We start from the raw sequence: 17131 nt of genomic DNA, 5'->3' as shown, positions 1-17131 counted from the left end.
ATTTTCCCTTTATTAGCTCTCAACCTAGAAAATGCATTATGTTTGAGGTAGCTATTCTTAAAAATAGGTGTCCCAGAGTTCAATCTTGGACCTTCTTTCCTTTCTCTGCATACTTTTGCCTAGCTCTAATTACTAGTGACTGGTTAAACTGATCTGAAATAGATAAACATAAATTTACTTATACAGCATTAACTTGAATCTTTTAACCAACACCTCAAAAGACTTTAATTTCCTGAGAAAACAGCAAAAAGACCAGACGTGCAAGTTAGCAATCTTCCTTATATATGTGCTCAACTGTTGTTGACTCAAAGAAAAATTTAACTGTATCATAGATCTTCATCCAAATTATAGAAATATATTAAAAAAATGCCAAAAGCTCATAATTCAGCTACTATTTACATATTTTAGAAGCTGATTTCCTCTCATTAGCTTTTAATATAGTTGAATATTAAAATGATTCATATGTTAAGGCAGGGGGGAAAAATCACACTTACATCAATTTTAACAGTACACATTTATATAACAAAAGAATCTAAGTCGTGGAGTTTTAAAAGAAAGAAGGTAGAATTCATTAAGAAGTAGATATATTTAGAAATAATCTAGATGCTCGATGAACTATTTTCTGGAGACATTCATCATGAAACAATCAGAAATATCCCGGAAACACTGAAGAAATGAAACATATCAAAAACTTTTATTTCAAATGATTAAACTTGAGAAATATACAACATAATATAAAAACACAGTGAAATTAACTTCATGAATATAAATTCTCGTCTAAGATTCAGAACCTTAAGAGACACTGTTTTGTGTACTTTTAAGATAGCAATTAAAAATGTACTTACCGGATATTAAAGGTAATTCTGTAAGAAGAAAGAACATTCAGTTGGAATGTTAGGATTTGGGATTCACCTCAGTACATGGATAGGTGAGAATGAATAAAGAGGGAAGGTGGAATAAAAATGCAGATGGCATCTCAAACCAACTAAAGGTGTATTGATTTAATATAGAAGATGAACTTAATCCTTGCTTTCTGGGGAAGAAATGGTTCTGTATCATGACTACTAAAATGACATGTACTATGACAATGATGTATTTATTTGCAAGGCAGGGGATAAAATATAAGTGGAAATCACCACTGCTTTCCCTACAAGCCTTTACCTTTTCACAGGTTCTGTCTGCACCAGGGCAGCGTCTAACATGGCTTTCATCCATAACTCCATTTCCTTTCCTGTGTCAGTACAGAAATAGTAGGTCCGCATGTTCGGATGGGCAGCCTGATTGAAAATGACACGATCATTTTAAATAGAAATATGGCACCTGTAAAAGTAAAAGAAAGAAAGAAAGTTCAGTGGCTCCTTACACAGACCATTACTATCAAGTTTCAAAGAAAGGGGACTTGTCTTATTGGGTTGGCCAAAGATGTTATGGAAAAACATGAATTAACTTTTTTGGCCAACCAATACATATAGATATAGAAATGAGGGACTTCAGAAAAACACCATTCAATATTGAAAAAATATACACATCTTACATTTTTTTCCTCCTGTCTTTACCATTTTTCATTTTCTTAAAAAAGAAAAAAAAAAAAGGTTTAAAGGAAGGGAAGGTAGGAGAAGGAGGTAAGAAAAAAAACCACCTGGCCAACCCTGTTCCATGGACACACCCCAAGCAATTTCTATTTATAATCCACATCTCTCTGTTCAAGAATGTTCCACAGCAAGCAGCAACTAAAGTCACTAATAGCATTTCCCTCCTGTGGCAGCAATTCCTTCAGCCCTTAAAAGTTGCTGCTCTCAAAGCATTTTGGCCAATCATTATAGACACCTATACACAAACATAAAAGATTTATAAATGACCCCAAATGGTACTGCCCTTTAGGTTTTCTTCTCAAGTATCAGAGTAAAATATAAATGCTCTAGGTTTGAGGAAGAAGCCCTGTATCACCAGTAAGTGGTTTAATATGCCTCCACCCAGAGAAGCAGAGGGAAAACAACGTCAGGGAGGCCCTGCTGAGGGGCAGCTCCCAAGTGCAAGGACACTCAGCTTAGCCCTGGGCCACCAAGGCGAGGATGGACAGCAGCAGTAGTTGTATGTTGAGTAGAAAACCAAGGCCAATTAACACAACACTGCAAATCAACTAGACTTTAATAAAAAATTTTTTTAAAAAGGAAAAAAAAAAGAAAGATAACAAAGGCCAAGGTGAGAGAAACATTCTTTTTTCCCCCTAACTTATTTATTTATTATTTTTATTTTTTTGACTGTGCTGGGTCTTTCTTCGTTGCTGCACACAGGCTTTTTCTAGTTGTGGCGAGCGGGGACTTCTCACTGCAGCGGCTCTTCTTGTTGCAGAGCATGGGCTCTAGGGTGCACTAGCTTCAGCAGGTGCATCACGCGTGTTCTGTAGTTGTTGGCGCATGGGCTTAGCTGCTCCGTGCACATGGAATCTTCCTTGGTCAGGGATCAAACCCATGTCCCCTGCATTGGCAGGCAGAGTCTTATCCACTGTACCACCAGTTAAGTCCTGAAACATTCTTAATTTCCACTTAAAATGCCTGTGACGGACTTCCCTGGTGGTACAGTAGGTTAGAATTTGCCTGCCAATCCCTGGTCCAGCAAGACCCCACATACCTGGGGGCAACCAGGCCCATGGAACACAACTGCTGAGCCCATGCGCTAGAGCTCACACTCCGCAACAAGAGAAGCCGCTGCAATGAGAAGCCCACGCACCGCAACTAGAGAGTAAACTCTGCTCGCTGCAACTAGAGAAAGCCCACGTAGAAACCAAGACCCAGTGCAGTCAAAAATAAGTAAGTAAATAAAATAAATTTTAAAAAGCCTGTGACAACTCCCTAGTAGACACTGAAAGACAAGGATAAATAGACACAAATTATTTCAGCATAGAATGAGGCAAAAGGAAGAGTTACTCTACAGAGATGCAAGGACAAGACCCGGAGCAACAGACTTCATTCACTCTGAGATCCTGACTGTCTGCTTTATCTACAGCGTCAAATGAGCTTCTTGAAAACCTTTTTCAGAATCAGGATGTAAATAAATTCAATCAATACACTGAGCAAATTAACTTACAGAACCAACAAATATCACTTGACTGTGGAAGGGGTATAAAATGGTATACGGAAACCATGAGAAAGAATCAGTTCAAGCGCTATGTATTGTTAGAATGATTAAAACCACCACAAAGTCTCTAGACTAGACTAAGGGAGGTTTGGGAGAGATGGATAAAGACCCACTGCCCTTATCTGTGATGAGTGGAAGGAATGCTGGGCTGGCGCTCAGCATTCCAGTTGTGGCCAGGGCTCAAGACACTAACAAACCACACCCAAGCTTGCGATCTGTCAAATGGGAATATGATGGCAAAGTTCCCGATTTAGCTTTTAAGTTCCACAGTGTTGTTCAACAACTGTCTCTACTTTCTACTTACCACTGTAAAAGCAGTAGGATCAACGCCAACAGACGTAGTAGTAAACACGGCTCATAAATTCAGAGAAAACAACATCGTGGAGGAGAGAATTTGAAAACAGAAACCATTATCTTGTTACAGATAAAATACAATCAAAATTAAACTAAATAATTACAGAGACAATATACTCATACATGATCACTTTTAATGGTGTTTTAACATCATATTTATTGACATTTTAAAAAAAATCTATATATATATATATTTAGAGTCAAAGACCTGAGCAAAATGTCCTGTCTAGTACAAATTCAATAAACATTTGCTAAGTTGATGAGCAAACAAAAGAATTTAAACCAGTGCCCCAGTAACTGTCAGTATCAGAGAGTTTGGCATTGTATTTTAAAAAGTTATTATTTTGACTTATTGGTATTAAACGCTGTTGTAACATACTGAGATGGGGAGCTTATGCCTTCATAACCAGTGGTCTTTGCTTGGATATCATCTTCTGGTTGAGGCCACCTACAACCCTCCCGCCACTCTGCCTTTCCCAGTCTTTTCTCTGTAATTAATAATGCAACACGTTAACTGGCAAAAGTTGTAGCTCAGCTGTAGTCCTGACTATTCTTTAAAAGTGGATAGGAACTACAGATTGACTCAATTTTATAATGGTACACACATTTTCATTATTAAATAACAGGCTACGTTACCCTTATATTCCCTCTTTTCCTAAAAGTTAAAAATTTACATGAAAACCCTCAAGAGTTCTAAATTTAAAACTGACTTAAAAGAATAGGTGACTTCCGAAATTTATTTCAGCCATCATCATAAAGCAAAGAATGCAGCATGGTTTTTGAAAACAATAGCAACAAAATAACCGACTTAGATTAAAGGGGCCTCTTATCGGCTCATCACAGATGGGTGGGTATTATTAGTTAGGGGAGGCGAGCTCCAGTCTGCTTAGATTTAATAATAGATTTAATGTCTCATCTTCAACAGGCTCTCAAAACTATCTGATGTTCATGATGTACTTAGATCTAAAAGCACCTTTGCAAATATTCTTTAAAATCATGAGTGCACATATATGAGGTTACAAAACACATTATCCCCAAGTTGATTATGAAAAAATTCAAACATACAGTAACTTTTAAAGAACAATACAATGATCACCAGGATACCCACAGTTGTATCTATCAATCATTAGCATTTTAACATATTTGCTATATCTAGCCCAGTGGTCCCGGCCTTTGTGGCACCAGGGACCAGTTTCACGGAAGACAATTGTTCCATGAACCCAGGGAGGGATGGTTTCAGGATGATTCTCATAAGGAGCCCGCAACCTAGATCCCTCGCAGGCACAGTTCACGGTAGGGTTCAAGCTCCTATGAGATCTAATGGCTCTGCTGATCTGACTGAAGCTGGAGCTCAGGCAGTTAACACAAGCAATAGGGAAGGGCGGTAGATAAGGTGAAGCTTCACCTGCTAACCTGCCTCTCACCGTCAGGCTGTGTGGCCTGGTTCCTAACAGCTCTGTGGCCTGGGGACTGGGGACCCCTGATCTAGAATCACTTGAGAGCAGGCACAGAAGACACCTGGGCCGTTAATACTTCAGCATGTGCGGCTTCCTAATCAAAGGTCCACTCTTCTCCTCCACCCTAAGACCACTACTGTATTTTAAATATTAAAAATGACTGTAACTAAAAGGCCTTTTTGTGATAATCAACTGTAACCAAAATGTCTTTTTGTGATAATCCACAGTCAATATCCATTTCTTAACCAATGCCAGATTCAAATTCAGAAAAAAAATGTATGACTATGTCCTTACCTTAAAAGCATATTTGCGATTAATGTGATCCTCTGAGGTAAGCAGAGCTATCTGAAAACTGGGCAACAGTATGCTTCCCAGAATACCCTCTTCTTTCTCATCTGAGAGGTAATTGAACATTTGATTAGAATTTTCAATGTTCTCATGAAGCAGAATAAATTTTCTCAAAACTTACTCTGATAAAACCAAAAGACTTTCATATATAAATTTGTGTGATTTATTCAATTCATGTATTATATTGTCAGGCTTTAAGGGAAAACATTAAATAGTGGAGTATATATATACTGCTTTACTTTCAACAAAATTCCCTGTCTTAAGCAAATCAGAACTTGGCCCACATATCAGAAAAAAGTCAATTAGACACAAAAATGGCATACCGTTGTTTGGCATATAGACTGCATTCTACAAAGTCCTCTGACATGTGATTCACTGAAACTACATTAGCGTGTAAGTGGTGACGCTGAAAATTTACAAAATGAATCCACCCATGTTTCCCATAGGATTTAAACGGGGAACCATTTTAAAGCCCAGACAGGCATGGCTATCTCGTCACAACCTTCAGACTTTGTTCCATGTCTCATCAATGAACCCTTTCTTGACTGCTTTATTTTGAAGTGCTTCCATCCTGATCTGTCCCAGAACCCTCTCTTCTCTTTCTGGAAATCCACCACAATGACCCTCAAGATCTGCCCTAATACCTCTGAAACACTGCATGTTTTATTTTTTACTTATCATCTTCCTCTCCCTGACTAGAATGTAAACTCCACGAAGACACTTAGAACAATAGTAGATGCTCAAACATTTTTGAATACATGAATATATATACATAAAAACATCTTTTAAACTACGCTAGAAAAATTATATGCTTCTTAAACATGGATCCTTGAAGGGTTGTTTTTACCAGTCACTGTGATACACAATAAAGTTAGGAGAAAAAATCACAGAGTACAAGGCAAGTACATAAAATATACCTAGGAAAATGTCAAAATATTCTTTCTGGCACAGTATAGATTCACATTATTAACTTGCTGCTTGGGGGCAGAGACTTCTATGAAACTTGAAATATATAGTACATTGTTAAGAGACGCATAAGACAAGTTAATAAAAGCTATGCATTAGGCTGGTGAACTCACCAATGAGAAAAATCATAAATTAGAAATAATTCTTTTTATTAGGTTTGCTGTGTTTTTTTTTATTATTATTATAAACTTAACAAGGGATTTCACTTATTTTCCCCTCATTTCTAGAATATATGTTGAAACTTCCAAAAGAAAAAAGTCACATTAGAGGTTCATTTCAGTAACTCTTCTCATAACAGTGGAACAAAATTTTGCTTTTACTCTATTATACTCATTCATTAGTTCTCTAATACAAGACAGAATGAACAAAAGTGCAGATTTATTCTGAAAGGCAAAAAAAACAGGGGGGGGGGGCAGAAAGCAGACAACAATTATAAAGAATGACAATTTAAAAGAATGAGTCACATTCTAATTTTAAATCTGATTTTATGTTTATATAGAACATAATCGGAAACAGCTCATGAAGTCATCTTTATTAAAAAATCATTTTTTATCAAATAATAAATTCTTCTATGTTGCATAACAGGAAAATAGACCTTCCTAAAGTTATTTCAGAATATGCAGAGGTAATAAGCATAGGGTGACTTCACCGATTATCATGGACTGTTTCCCAGTCGGATTCTAAGTAGTGGTAAGATCTTGCCAGGCTACCGGATGCTGGGTATCTCAGTGTCATCTGTCACAAAACTGAGGAAAACAGGACTTGCCACAAAGGAACGTGCTGGGAGGGTTAAATGAGTTAACAGACAGAAGGACTGCAATGATGCACTCAGCCCACACTACGAGTTCAGTAACAACTGCCATTATTGTATAAAATCTCCATCCGTCAAATGACTATCCAAAGAGTCATATGCTAGATTACTTATATGTTCTAGAAAGTCAAAGTGTTAGTTGCCCAGTTGTGTCTGACTCTTTGGAGACCCAAGGACTATAGCAGACCAGGCTCCACTGTCCATGGAATTCTCCAGGCAAGGATACTGAAGTGGGTAGCTATTCCCTTCTCCAGGGGATCTTCTCCACCCAGAGACTGAACCCAGGTCTCCTACATTGCAGGCAGACTTTTTACCATCTGAGCCACCAGGGAAGCCCTAAATGTTCTTAATCACAGCATTTTTTTAGTTCTCTACCTAGGTAACTGTCTTAGTTTCAATCACCCAGAGGGCCTCGTACTCTGGTCAAGCCAAGGGAAGGTACTTGATGTTTGTAGAAAGAATGAACTCCTTGTCAGGGATTGGGGGTCAGCCAGGTCTTTTCCGGACTGCAGGGAAGCCTAACTCCTCCTCCTGTGCTGTCCTACTTCCCTTCCTCCCCAGCCCCAGGTCCTGATACCAAGACCACTCCTCAGAAAGCCTCTTGCACGCTGATCTCCATCTCAAGGCTTGCTTCCTGGGGAACACAACCTGAGAATCTCAACATGTTAGTGGATTCAAATGATATTTTAGATCCCCCATTTCTTCTTCTGCTTCAAAGAAGTTTGGGAACAACATAAGACATACATACAATTACAGTGGGTAAATAACTTATAGACTGGAATACTGTTACTAATTACTATTCCTCACCCAGAATACTTCAATATCATGCTGACTGTTGTCTTGGCTTTTGGGCTTCCCAGGTGGCTCAAAAGAAAAGAATCCGCCCGCCAATGCAGGAGACACAGGTTCAGTTCCTGGACAGAGAAGATCCCCTGGAGAAGGAAATGCCAACCCACTCCAGTGTTCTTGCCTGGGAAATCCCATGGACGGAGGAGCCTGGCAGGCTAAAGTCCATGGGGTCACAAAGAGTCGGACAAGACTTAGCGACTAATCAACTCCTGGTTTGTAGTTCAAGTGCTGGGATGATTTTTCTAAAATGTACACTTGATCTCAATGCTAGTTTTGTGTTCAATACAGGAGTTTAAATTTACTAGAATGACAAACAAACGCCTTTCACACCTTGATCTACTTTTTAGCCTTTCCTCTTGCTAGGTCTTCAGGTATAATCTTTATTCCTTAAGCTCTATGTGTTATTTTACAAATATGCCATGCTCACTCATGCTGTGTATGTACTAAGCAAGTCATTTGTCTCTAGATCAACCTTCTTTCCTGACCCCTTCCTTGTACAGGCCTGGTCAACAGCCTTCAACACAACTGAATACTACAACATTCTTTCTCAGACTCCTTTAGCTGATCTGTGAGCTCCAGAAGGAGAGGAGTCTATATTGTTGACTTCTGCATCTTACCACCTATTAAGATGTCTGGTGCATTAAAAGAGCTCACTGCGGCTACCATCCTAGTCTGAAGCCACCATCATTTCTACACAAAGTCTCCTAACTCTGTTTCCTACCTTCTACTTCATAACCTGTTTCCTAACAGCAGCTTGGGGCTTCCCTGATAGCTCAGTTGGTAAGGAATCTGCCTGCAATGCAGGAGACCCTGGTTCAATTCCTGGGTCGGGAAGATCCCCCGGAGAAGGGATAAACTACCCACTCCAGTAATCTTAGGCTTCTTTTGTGGCTCAGCTGGTAAAGAATCTGCCTGAAATGAGGGAGACCTGGGTTTGATCCCTGGGTTGAGAAGATCCCCTTGAGAAGGGAAAAGGCTATCCACTCTATTATTCTGGCCTGGAAAATTCCATGGACTGTATGGTCCATGGGACTGTATGGTCCATGGGACTGCAAAGAGTCAACTTTGAGACACAACTAAGAGACTTTCACTTTCACTTCAACAGCAGCTTGAGTGAGCTTTTCGAAAATGTAAATTAAAGCACATCACTCTTGTGATTAAAAATGTACAGTCGCTTCCTTGTGGCATTTTGGGCAGAATCTAAACTCCAATAGCATCCTACATGGGTGCGATCTCCACTTCTCCCGTCCATCTCTTTCCCTACTGCTAACCCTAGAGCTTGGGTCACTGGTTTCTTCCTGCTCCTTCAACATGCCCAACACTTTTCTACCACAAGGCCTTTGCACTATTATCCCTCCTGTCTGACATACTCTGCTTCACTCTGGTTCCTTCTTGTCATTGGGATCTTGCTACCTAAACCGTCTGCTCAGAGTCCTAATCCAAACAAGCTCCTGCCCCGTGACCTTCTTTTGTATCATGACCTTCTTCTCCTAAAAGCACTTACTGTGGTCATGTTTATTTATCTGGGTGGATCCACTGTCTCCCTGACCTCTCAAGATTGCAAGCTTTATGGAAGCTTTCTTTCACTGCTATTTTAATAATACCTGGAATGAACTAGGTCTTGCTCAATAAATATTTGCTGAGTGAATTATATCCCGTTTTAAGTTTCATCAATAGACTGACTACAGAACAGAGCAATTTCCGTGCTTTATCACAGTTTTGTAAAGAACAGTGAACCTGGGCTTCCATCTGGTATTGGATGCTATTCTATTGTTAAAAAAAAAAAAAGCAGCAAAGCTCTTATTCTCTCACTGTATTATTTCCCATATCTGTAAAACACAGACTGATCTGTTAAAAATTTCTGACAGCACACTCTAAATGTTAGAATATTAGATGCTTGGAGAGATACAGAAGAAATGAATGGGGCTGCCGTACTCAATGCACAAGAGAAGACGAGATTAGGAATTCTCTAGTGGTGTAATGCTTAGGACTCTGTGCTTTCACTGCTGTGGGCCCAGGGTTCAATCCCTGGTCAGGGAACTAAGACCCTACAAGCCCCATGGTGTGGCCAAGAAAAAAAAGAGAACATAAGATTTGGGTGGGGCAAAAACCTGTGGTTAGGCCAAGTGCCTGGGTGCAAATCCTGGCTCTTGAGACTTGCTAGGCGAGACCTCAGGTCAGCTACTAGACCTTGTGCCCTTAGTTTCCTCCTGTGTGACTGTGTCAAATGAGATTTGCCACCTTATCAGGTGGCTGTATTGGGAAGATCCCCTAGAGAAGGGAACGGCTACGCACTCCAGTATTCTTGCCTGAAGAATTCCACGGACAGAGGAGCCCTGTGGGCTACTGTCCATGGGGTCACAAAGAGTCGTACACGACTGAGTGACTAACGCTTTCACTTTTCACGTTCAGCTGGCTGTGAGGAAGAGATGCAGTAGATCATAATGTTATGTGCTTAGCAAACGGTAAACACTCTATTGAAACTTTTCACTAAAATCTGAGTTGTCATTTAAAATCTAACATTTCCTGTTGATAAAGTAGCAAAAGTGTAGTATCATATGCCTCTTTCCAACCATCTGAAGAACAGAGGTGAGTTAAGTGATATTTCTTTCCTTTCTATATTTTCTTCTTTTTCATATTTCTCCTGTCTGGGGAAACTGCACTATAATTAATAGATGTATTGAGTGCAAAACACATTATGTTTAAAAATGATATGGAATCTCATACTCAACATGACTTTGGAATTCACCTTTACTTTTGTCAAATTACATTAAGTTATTTTATTTTAGTAAAAGTGATGAGTAGCAAGCACACTTCCAAAAGCAATAATATCAAATGGCAAGGAATTTAGTGTTCTTTCTCTTGCAAATTAACATTAAAAAATTTTTTATATGAGAAGCAGCAAACACTTTCTTGTTCCTAAAGTCCTAAATTTAGTCTATAAAACATACTGAAAAAAAAAAAAAGAAAAGTACAAATTATAAGCTTAGGAATAAGATATGAGCTACAAACACTGACTTTCTGAAAGACTGGGAAAACCTTTAAAGAAAATTTTAAGTCTTGCACTTAACTAAAGATAATACCACAATTGCAGCCCAACCAATATCTCTATGCCAAACATGAAATTTTATAGGTTTGGTTAATTCTGACTCAGCAGTATTTCTCAATCTTGGTATTCAGTGGGGGAAAAAAAGATGAATACAATTCTAGTAATTTCAAATTTTGAAGGTCAATTCGCATATGCTGCTTTGATAGGTGACCACAGAATTCTGCCCCACCTTTTTTGGGGGGGACAATCACAAAGTAAATTTTAAAACTGCTAATAGGCTCTAAAATCCTACTGTATTTTGTGGTATGTAAATTGGTAACTATATACTGACTGATTCCAACCAGATTTTAAAGTATGGAAGAAGGGCTGGCTGTCCAGATTCATGATTTTATATTGTAGCTGAAGCAGATTTCTAGGGGAGCATGGCATCCCTTTGCACTGCTTTGCACCAACTTTGGGGAAACTAACAGATAAACATGGCACGTGAACAGAGACTTCTCTGGACTCTGACTTTGCATTAATAAACAACTTACTAAAGCCTACAAAAACATTAAAACAAATGAGACAGAGATACAAATGAAGACTGCTTTTATTAATACCTTTACTTCTCCATCAACATTAATAGCCTAACTTGTAGGCTATTAATCCCTTTTGCAACTTTCTCATTTCAAAGGGGTTGCCATTGTTTAAAAGAAAAGTGTGTGTGCGAGAGAGAGACAGAGACAGAGAGGGCGTACTGGAAGGGATCATAATAAATAAATGTTTTGCTATTTTTCTTATTTGCTAATACATCATAGTAGTCTCTAGTGCTCTAAAATCATTTGCTGGGAAGAATGGCGTGTCTAGTGGACCAATGGCTAGATGTGACAAAACTGACATATAAAAAGAATCCCATCAAATTAATGTTTTCTTATCTATTAGGCACTGCATTCAAGGATAACATTATAGAGTGAATACTCACATGCTCTTCATATAAAACAAATCAGCTGAGCAGAAACAGATTACAAAAACCAGACTAAAACTAAGACCATTCAGTTTGAAGCACTATATTGCCTTCTTCCCCACCTTATTTACTTCAAATTACATACGTCAATTGGAGAAAGGAATGACAACCCACTCCAGTATTCTTGCCTGGAGAATCCCAAGGACAGAGGAGTATGGTGGGCTACAGTCCATGGGGTCACAAAGAGTTGGACATGACTGAGTGACTAACACACACATACCACACATATCAAGAGTTTCTTGATATCAATTTGTTGATAATAAAATAGTAAAATGATTTCTAATTTTTTTCTTTGAAAGAGTATCTGATGCTTCACATACATTCTACAGTTTCTGGTAGTAAACTCACCTCTATAATAGAAGAGGCAGAGATCAGAAAGTACGAACCAGCGTTTCTTCCACAGCTTCATGCCAGTGCTGTCCTGCATGAGATCAGCATGATAAAGGGTTATTTCTTTTTCATTTCAGAAAGTGAAAACTTGTTTCTGGTGCATTTACTTAAAATAAGCTCTTAAAACAAGGTGTGTTTGATATATGCTGCACAGAAATCTAACTAAAACCCTAATCAAAATGTTGGGGTAGTTTTCCAGGGATTTGTATCATGGTAACGTATTTCTAAGTACACTGGTCTTTGACGAAGAATACTGCCATATAAAAAGGAATTCTGTTGAAGCAGTCTGATTTGGTTTCGTATTTGCAAGCAATCTGAACACGTCTGCTAACATGAGAATAATGTAACTGTGCGGTAGTGTGTGCACTCTGGTAAGTCAGATTTAATAAATATGTTCATCTTCAACATGAAGAAAAGTGTGTGATTTGAAATTATTCCAAAAGTAATGTGACTTAGAATGATTGTGCGTGAAGGAAACTTAGCATACAAACACATTTAATAAACATTTTTTTCCTCTTACATATCCAGTCTGGGTTTTGCTTATCCTGCAGAAGAGAGCACCCACTTGGCAGCTTTTTCTAAGTAATTGAGGTAATAAAAATACCAAGTTCAAACAAAACTACAATTTAAATAAAAATTACCTTCCCACATGCAATAAAGCAAAAACCACAGGAGAAAATGAAACACAGACATAAATAGGTAAAAAAGAAGCCAGTTTGTATGTGTGTTGATTAATATTTCTTATTTCTAGTTGTGCCCATCACTTAAGGATGCCTTCAGAACTGAAGAAATTATATGGGTAAAAATCTCTTAAGTAAGAGATTTCGTCCCTAAAATTTACAGGTACACTAAGGAAAGCACCCCCCTCAAAATATGTATTTTCAATTTTGTAATTAACTATTTCTTTAGTATAGGTAATTTCAAAATTTAGATTTTTAAGCAGTTCTACAAATATTCTCTGTAAGCTACATACCTATTACAGAATAAATACTCAGGAGTAGAGAAACTTGTTGGTAGAGTTTGGCAATACTAAATTAACCAAGGGATCAAGAACTAAGAACAGCAATCATTTTAAGTAAGGAGTCCCATATCTTCTACAAAGCTCAATACCACATTTAGCTATTTGAACAGAATTTGGACTCATTAGAAAGTCTAGTTAAAAATCTTTCAGCTTGGATAAGTTTAAATGTCAGATGGTTAAAATACAGTTAAGTGAACTTTAAATAAAAATTAAAAGTTGGTATCCAAGTTACACAGTCAATCAATGCAGTCAGAAATTGGCAAAATTAATTTGCTCGAATGGGGATTCTCCGGATTTTAAGTGGGTCTACTTCCAATACGTTAGATTAGTTGCCATCCAATTGTCAGGTGGAACAATGTCTAATGAATGTTTCACAATGAACTCATAGTGAATTTTAATGAATATAATTATTAGGTCATCTGAAAGCAATTAGCATTATTTGACAGAGTAAATTAGCACTATTAATGAACTAATATTTAACTAACATCATCTGCATACATGTAGAACCAGAAAGATAGAACAAAGGAAGATAAAGGTCCTGAGTGCTGTTATCTCAGTTATCTGGAGGTCATTTATTTGAAATCCAGATGCAAACCAGAAACTGAAAAAGAAAACAGCCTCTCAGCAATCAAAACAGATGCCACCAAGTCCAATGTACACACATCCTTGTCAATTACAAAACTAATAAGGTTCCAAAAAAGCTTAGTTACCAGGTTTTCCAGATAATGGAACAATGTAAACCCCTACTTATGAGGGTATAAGAGTGACCTATGCCTGGGCAAACAGATAAACAAGAAAAGAAAAAGAAAAAAAGCAGACACTTGAAAGAGTAGTTTTGAGGGCATGGAAGCAAAACTCAGAAAAATCTCAAATTATCATCAAATTTCTCTATAAATCAAAGCAGAGAAGTACATAATTGTACCTTTTTATAATAGAAAAATGAACAACTCTATTTTTTTCCACTGAAAAAATATTTCTGCCTAGAAGATCTTAGCATGTTATTCCTAACATTTTCATACAACATACATTTAATTTCAAATTTAGAAATACCTCTCTCTCTCACACACACACACACACACACAATACTTCTGTTCCAGGTAACACCCATTACATTTCGTTTTTCACTGTTCCCCTAACACTCTTCATGGTAATAAAAAGGGAAGAACCTGGATAATTAACTCTACAGTTTCTTCTCCACTTTATACAATTGTCTTAGGACCTTCAGCTGAAAAGGTTTCCCTATATTCTCTTCTTTTTTCACATCAAACAGGGGAAAAAAAAATACCTGTTTATAAAGCCAACCTCGTCTGACCACAGGTGCATTAGGATTCCTTTTAATTGAATTTGATCTCTTCCCAAAATTATGAACTTTTTTTGAGGCCCGTGAAGTCTAAAAAAAACAGGAAAAAAGCCCAACAGGAAATATGGTATTAATGCCTAGATATTGAGTTTACTTTTTATCTTCATAATTTTAACTTTTTAAAATCTCTTCTCCAGATTTCTTTGAAACTTCCAAGATTTAATCTTTTCAGATGAATTGTTGCAACTCTGCTTTTGTGTCTTAGTTGTTTCAAGTATAAGAATTCTGCACAAAGGCTTTTCCTCTTCAAGGATATTACAAAAGGATCACATAGTCCTCTCCTTTAAAATTTTCAGGAACAATTTTTAAAAAGGCACAGTGTATGGCAGTATTTTGCCCTACGTGCTAAATAAAATGAACCTTGAGTAAAAATTATATTAACACATTTTAAAGAATAAACCAAATGACAGAACTTTTTGACTTCTATCTGCAGTTAACAGTGTTGTCCCAATTAAAGAAAGTCAACAGTGTCAAGTTACAAGAGCAAATCTCACAGATAAAATATAAACAAACATATCACATCAAGTCAAAACAAGACTGGGAGGAACTGCTTAATGTCACGTAGTGTTTTCTTCTTTACGGACAACTCTGAACTTGAATGATGCCAGCCAGATGGTGTTTACCATATTCTTAAAAGTACACATAATCTTTTAAAATATTGCTATGTTTAACCCAAACAATTTATCTTGGTCAGAATGATAGCGGTAACCAACAAACATAAAGACAAAAGAAGCTGAATTTCAATTTCTCTGTGAAGGTAAGTTGGAGAAGGAGATGTCAACCCACTCCAGTGTTCTTGCCTGGAGAATCCCAGGGACAGAGGAGCCTGGTGGGCTGCCATCTATGGGGTCGCACAGAGTCAGACATGACTGAAGCAACTCAGCAGAAGCAGCAACAAGGAAGGTAAGTAGTATCAATTTATTTCTTATTTTTCAACTTACTAGAATCTTTGGAAAGCTAGCACATTTCATTAGAACCTCCTTTTGTAAAACTTATATTAGTACATAATAGAATTTTAAGGTCCAATATCAACCATGGCATTTTTTTTTCTGGATAAATTTTAATTTCCTCTTGAACAAGTAATGCATAAAAACACAGTATAAATCTCAAATGGTACAAAAAGATGTAGAAGGACCAGTCCATTTCTCACCTCTAGACTCCAGCATCCAAACAGCCCAAACACTCTAGGCAACTAATGTCACTGTGTATGTATGTGTGTCTATCCATGTAGATAACTCTTTTCATAGTTACAGAATGTCTTTCTTTCCCCCTCAAATAATTGCCTATATAATACCTACTCCTCAGTATTCTTCTTTAAGTGTCATATAAGTTATCAATATTATGCACACATGATAGTTTTCTGTGGCTGAATTTCTCATTCTCTCTTTTGACTTCTGGGATTTGCCATATTTAGACAGCGCATCTGCATTCTGAGTTTGCTGTTGTGTTTTGTTTTGTTTTTAAACTTCCATTGTTTTCTGTACTGCTTTTATAGTTTTGTTTTTTTACCATTTTAAACACCTGGTCCATCTGGAAAATTCTGGGTGTAAAGTGTGAGGCACAGATTCAACTTTCTTTCTAGACAATGACTTAGTAGCTCTCAACCCACCAGTCATTTCTCTAGATTTTAATTAAAATGCACTATGATGTTCAGTTATCCTTTATGTCATATATGAAATAGAAATAATTTACATTATTTGAAAACTTATACTTACTTGTAATATTCTACAATATTTCATTAAAGAAACCTTAACAAGTATTCTTTACAGTAACCATAATTTACTATTACAACTGTTTTACTATTATAAAATACATAATTATTTTCTAAATAAATGAAGACAATTCTTTTATCATCCTTTGATTCTCTTGCTATCCTTAATTTAGGCACCAAGTAGTAACTTTAAGGCAACTATTTATTCAGATTTAGCAGATTTTCTAAGAGTTTGAGGACATTTTTATATTAAAATTCTACATCAAAACATTAACATTATGGTACAAGAAGCAGTAACTATGAATTATTATAGCCACACAAGTCTGAGATCATAGATTAAACAGTATTTTTGTTTCTGATTACAAAGAAAAACCATCTACTTCTGTATGCATATGGCTATGACACTTTTCACATAATGGATTCTAAACAATTCAGTCATCAAGCAACTGGCATAGGGTTTTGAAACCTTTTAGCAGTAATGGATTCTACATTAACAAAATAGTATAATATAATATTATAGAATAAAATAGAATATATATATATCATTCTAGGCATAGTTAATAATGGGATTTCTAGGTCACTGAATTAATTGTCACCTTTAAAACTTAAGTTGATTCAATAAACTGCCACTGTCTCACACAAACATCCATTATATTTGTAAAACAACTCAAAAT

General features: G+C 37.0%; 1 protein-coding gene across 8 annotated transcripts in view; it reads right to left on the bottom strand.

The window, feature by feature from the left end:
* Positions 1-17131, bottom strand: part of PLEKHA5 (pleckstrin homology domain containing A5) — a 253695-nt gene that overhangs the window by 88127 nt on the left and 148437 nt on the right. For all 8 annotated transcript variants that reach the window (XM_043881507.1, XM_043881509.1, XM_043881501.1 and 5 more), the window contains 4 exons: positions 14672-14776; positions 12324-12396; positions 5244-5344; positions 1162-1277 (listed from right to left, as the gene is read on the bottom strand). In XM_043881507.1, coding sequence (XP_043737442.1) covers positions 1162-1277; positions 5244-5344; positions 12324-12396; positions 14672-14776 — 395 coding nt within the window. The remainder of the gene's footprint in view (positions 1-1161; positions 1278-5243; positions 5345-12323; positions 12397-14671; positions 14777-17131) is intronic.

Source organism: Cervus elaphus, chromosome 22 (assembly GCF_910594005.1).
Source record: "Cervus elaphus chromosome 22, mCerEla1.1, whole genome shotgun sequence".
Classification (NCBI taxonomy): Eukaryota; Metazoa; Chordata; class Mammalia; order Artiodactyla; family Cervidae; genus Cervus; species Cervus elaphus.
This window is presented reverse-complemented; position numbering and strand designations above follow the sequence as displayed.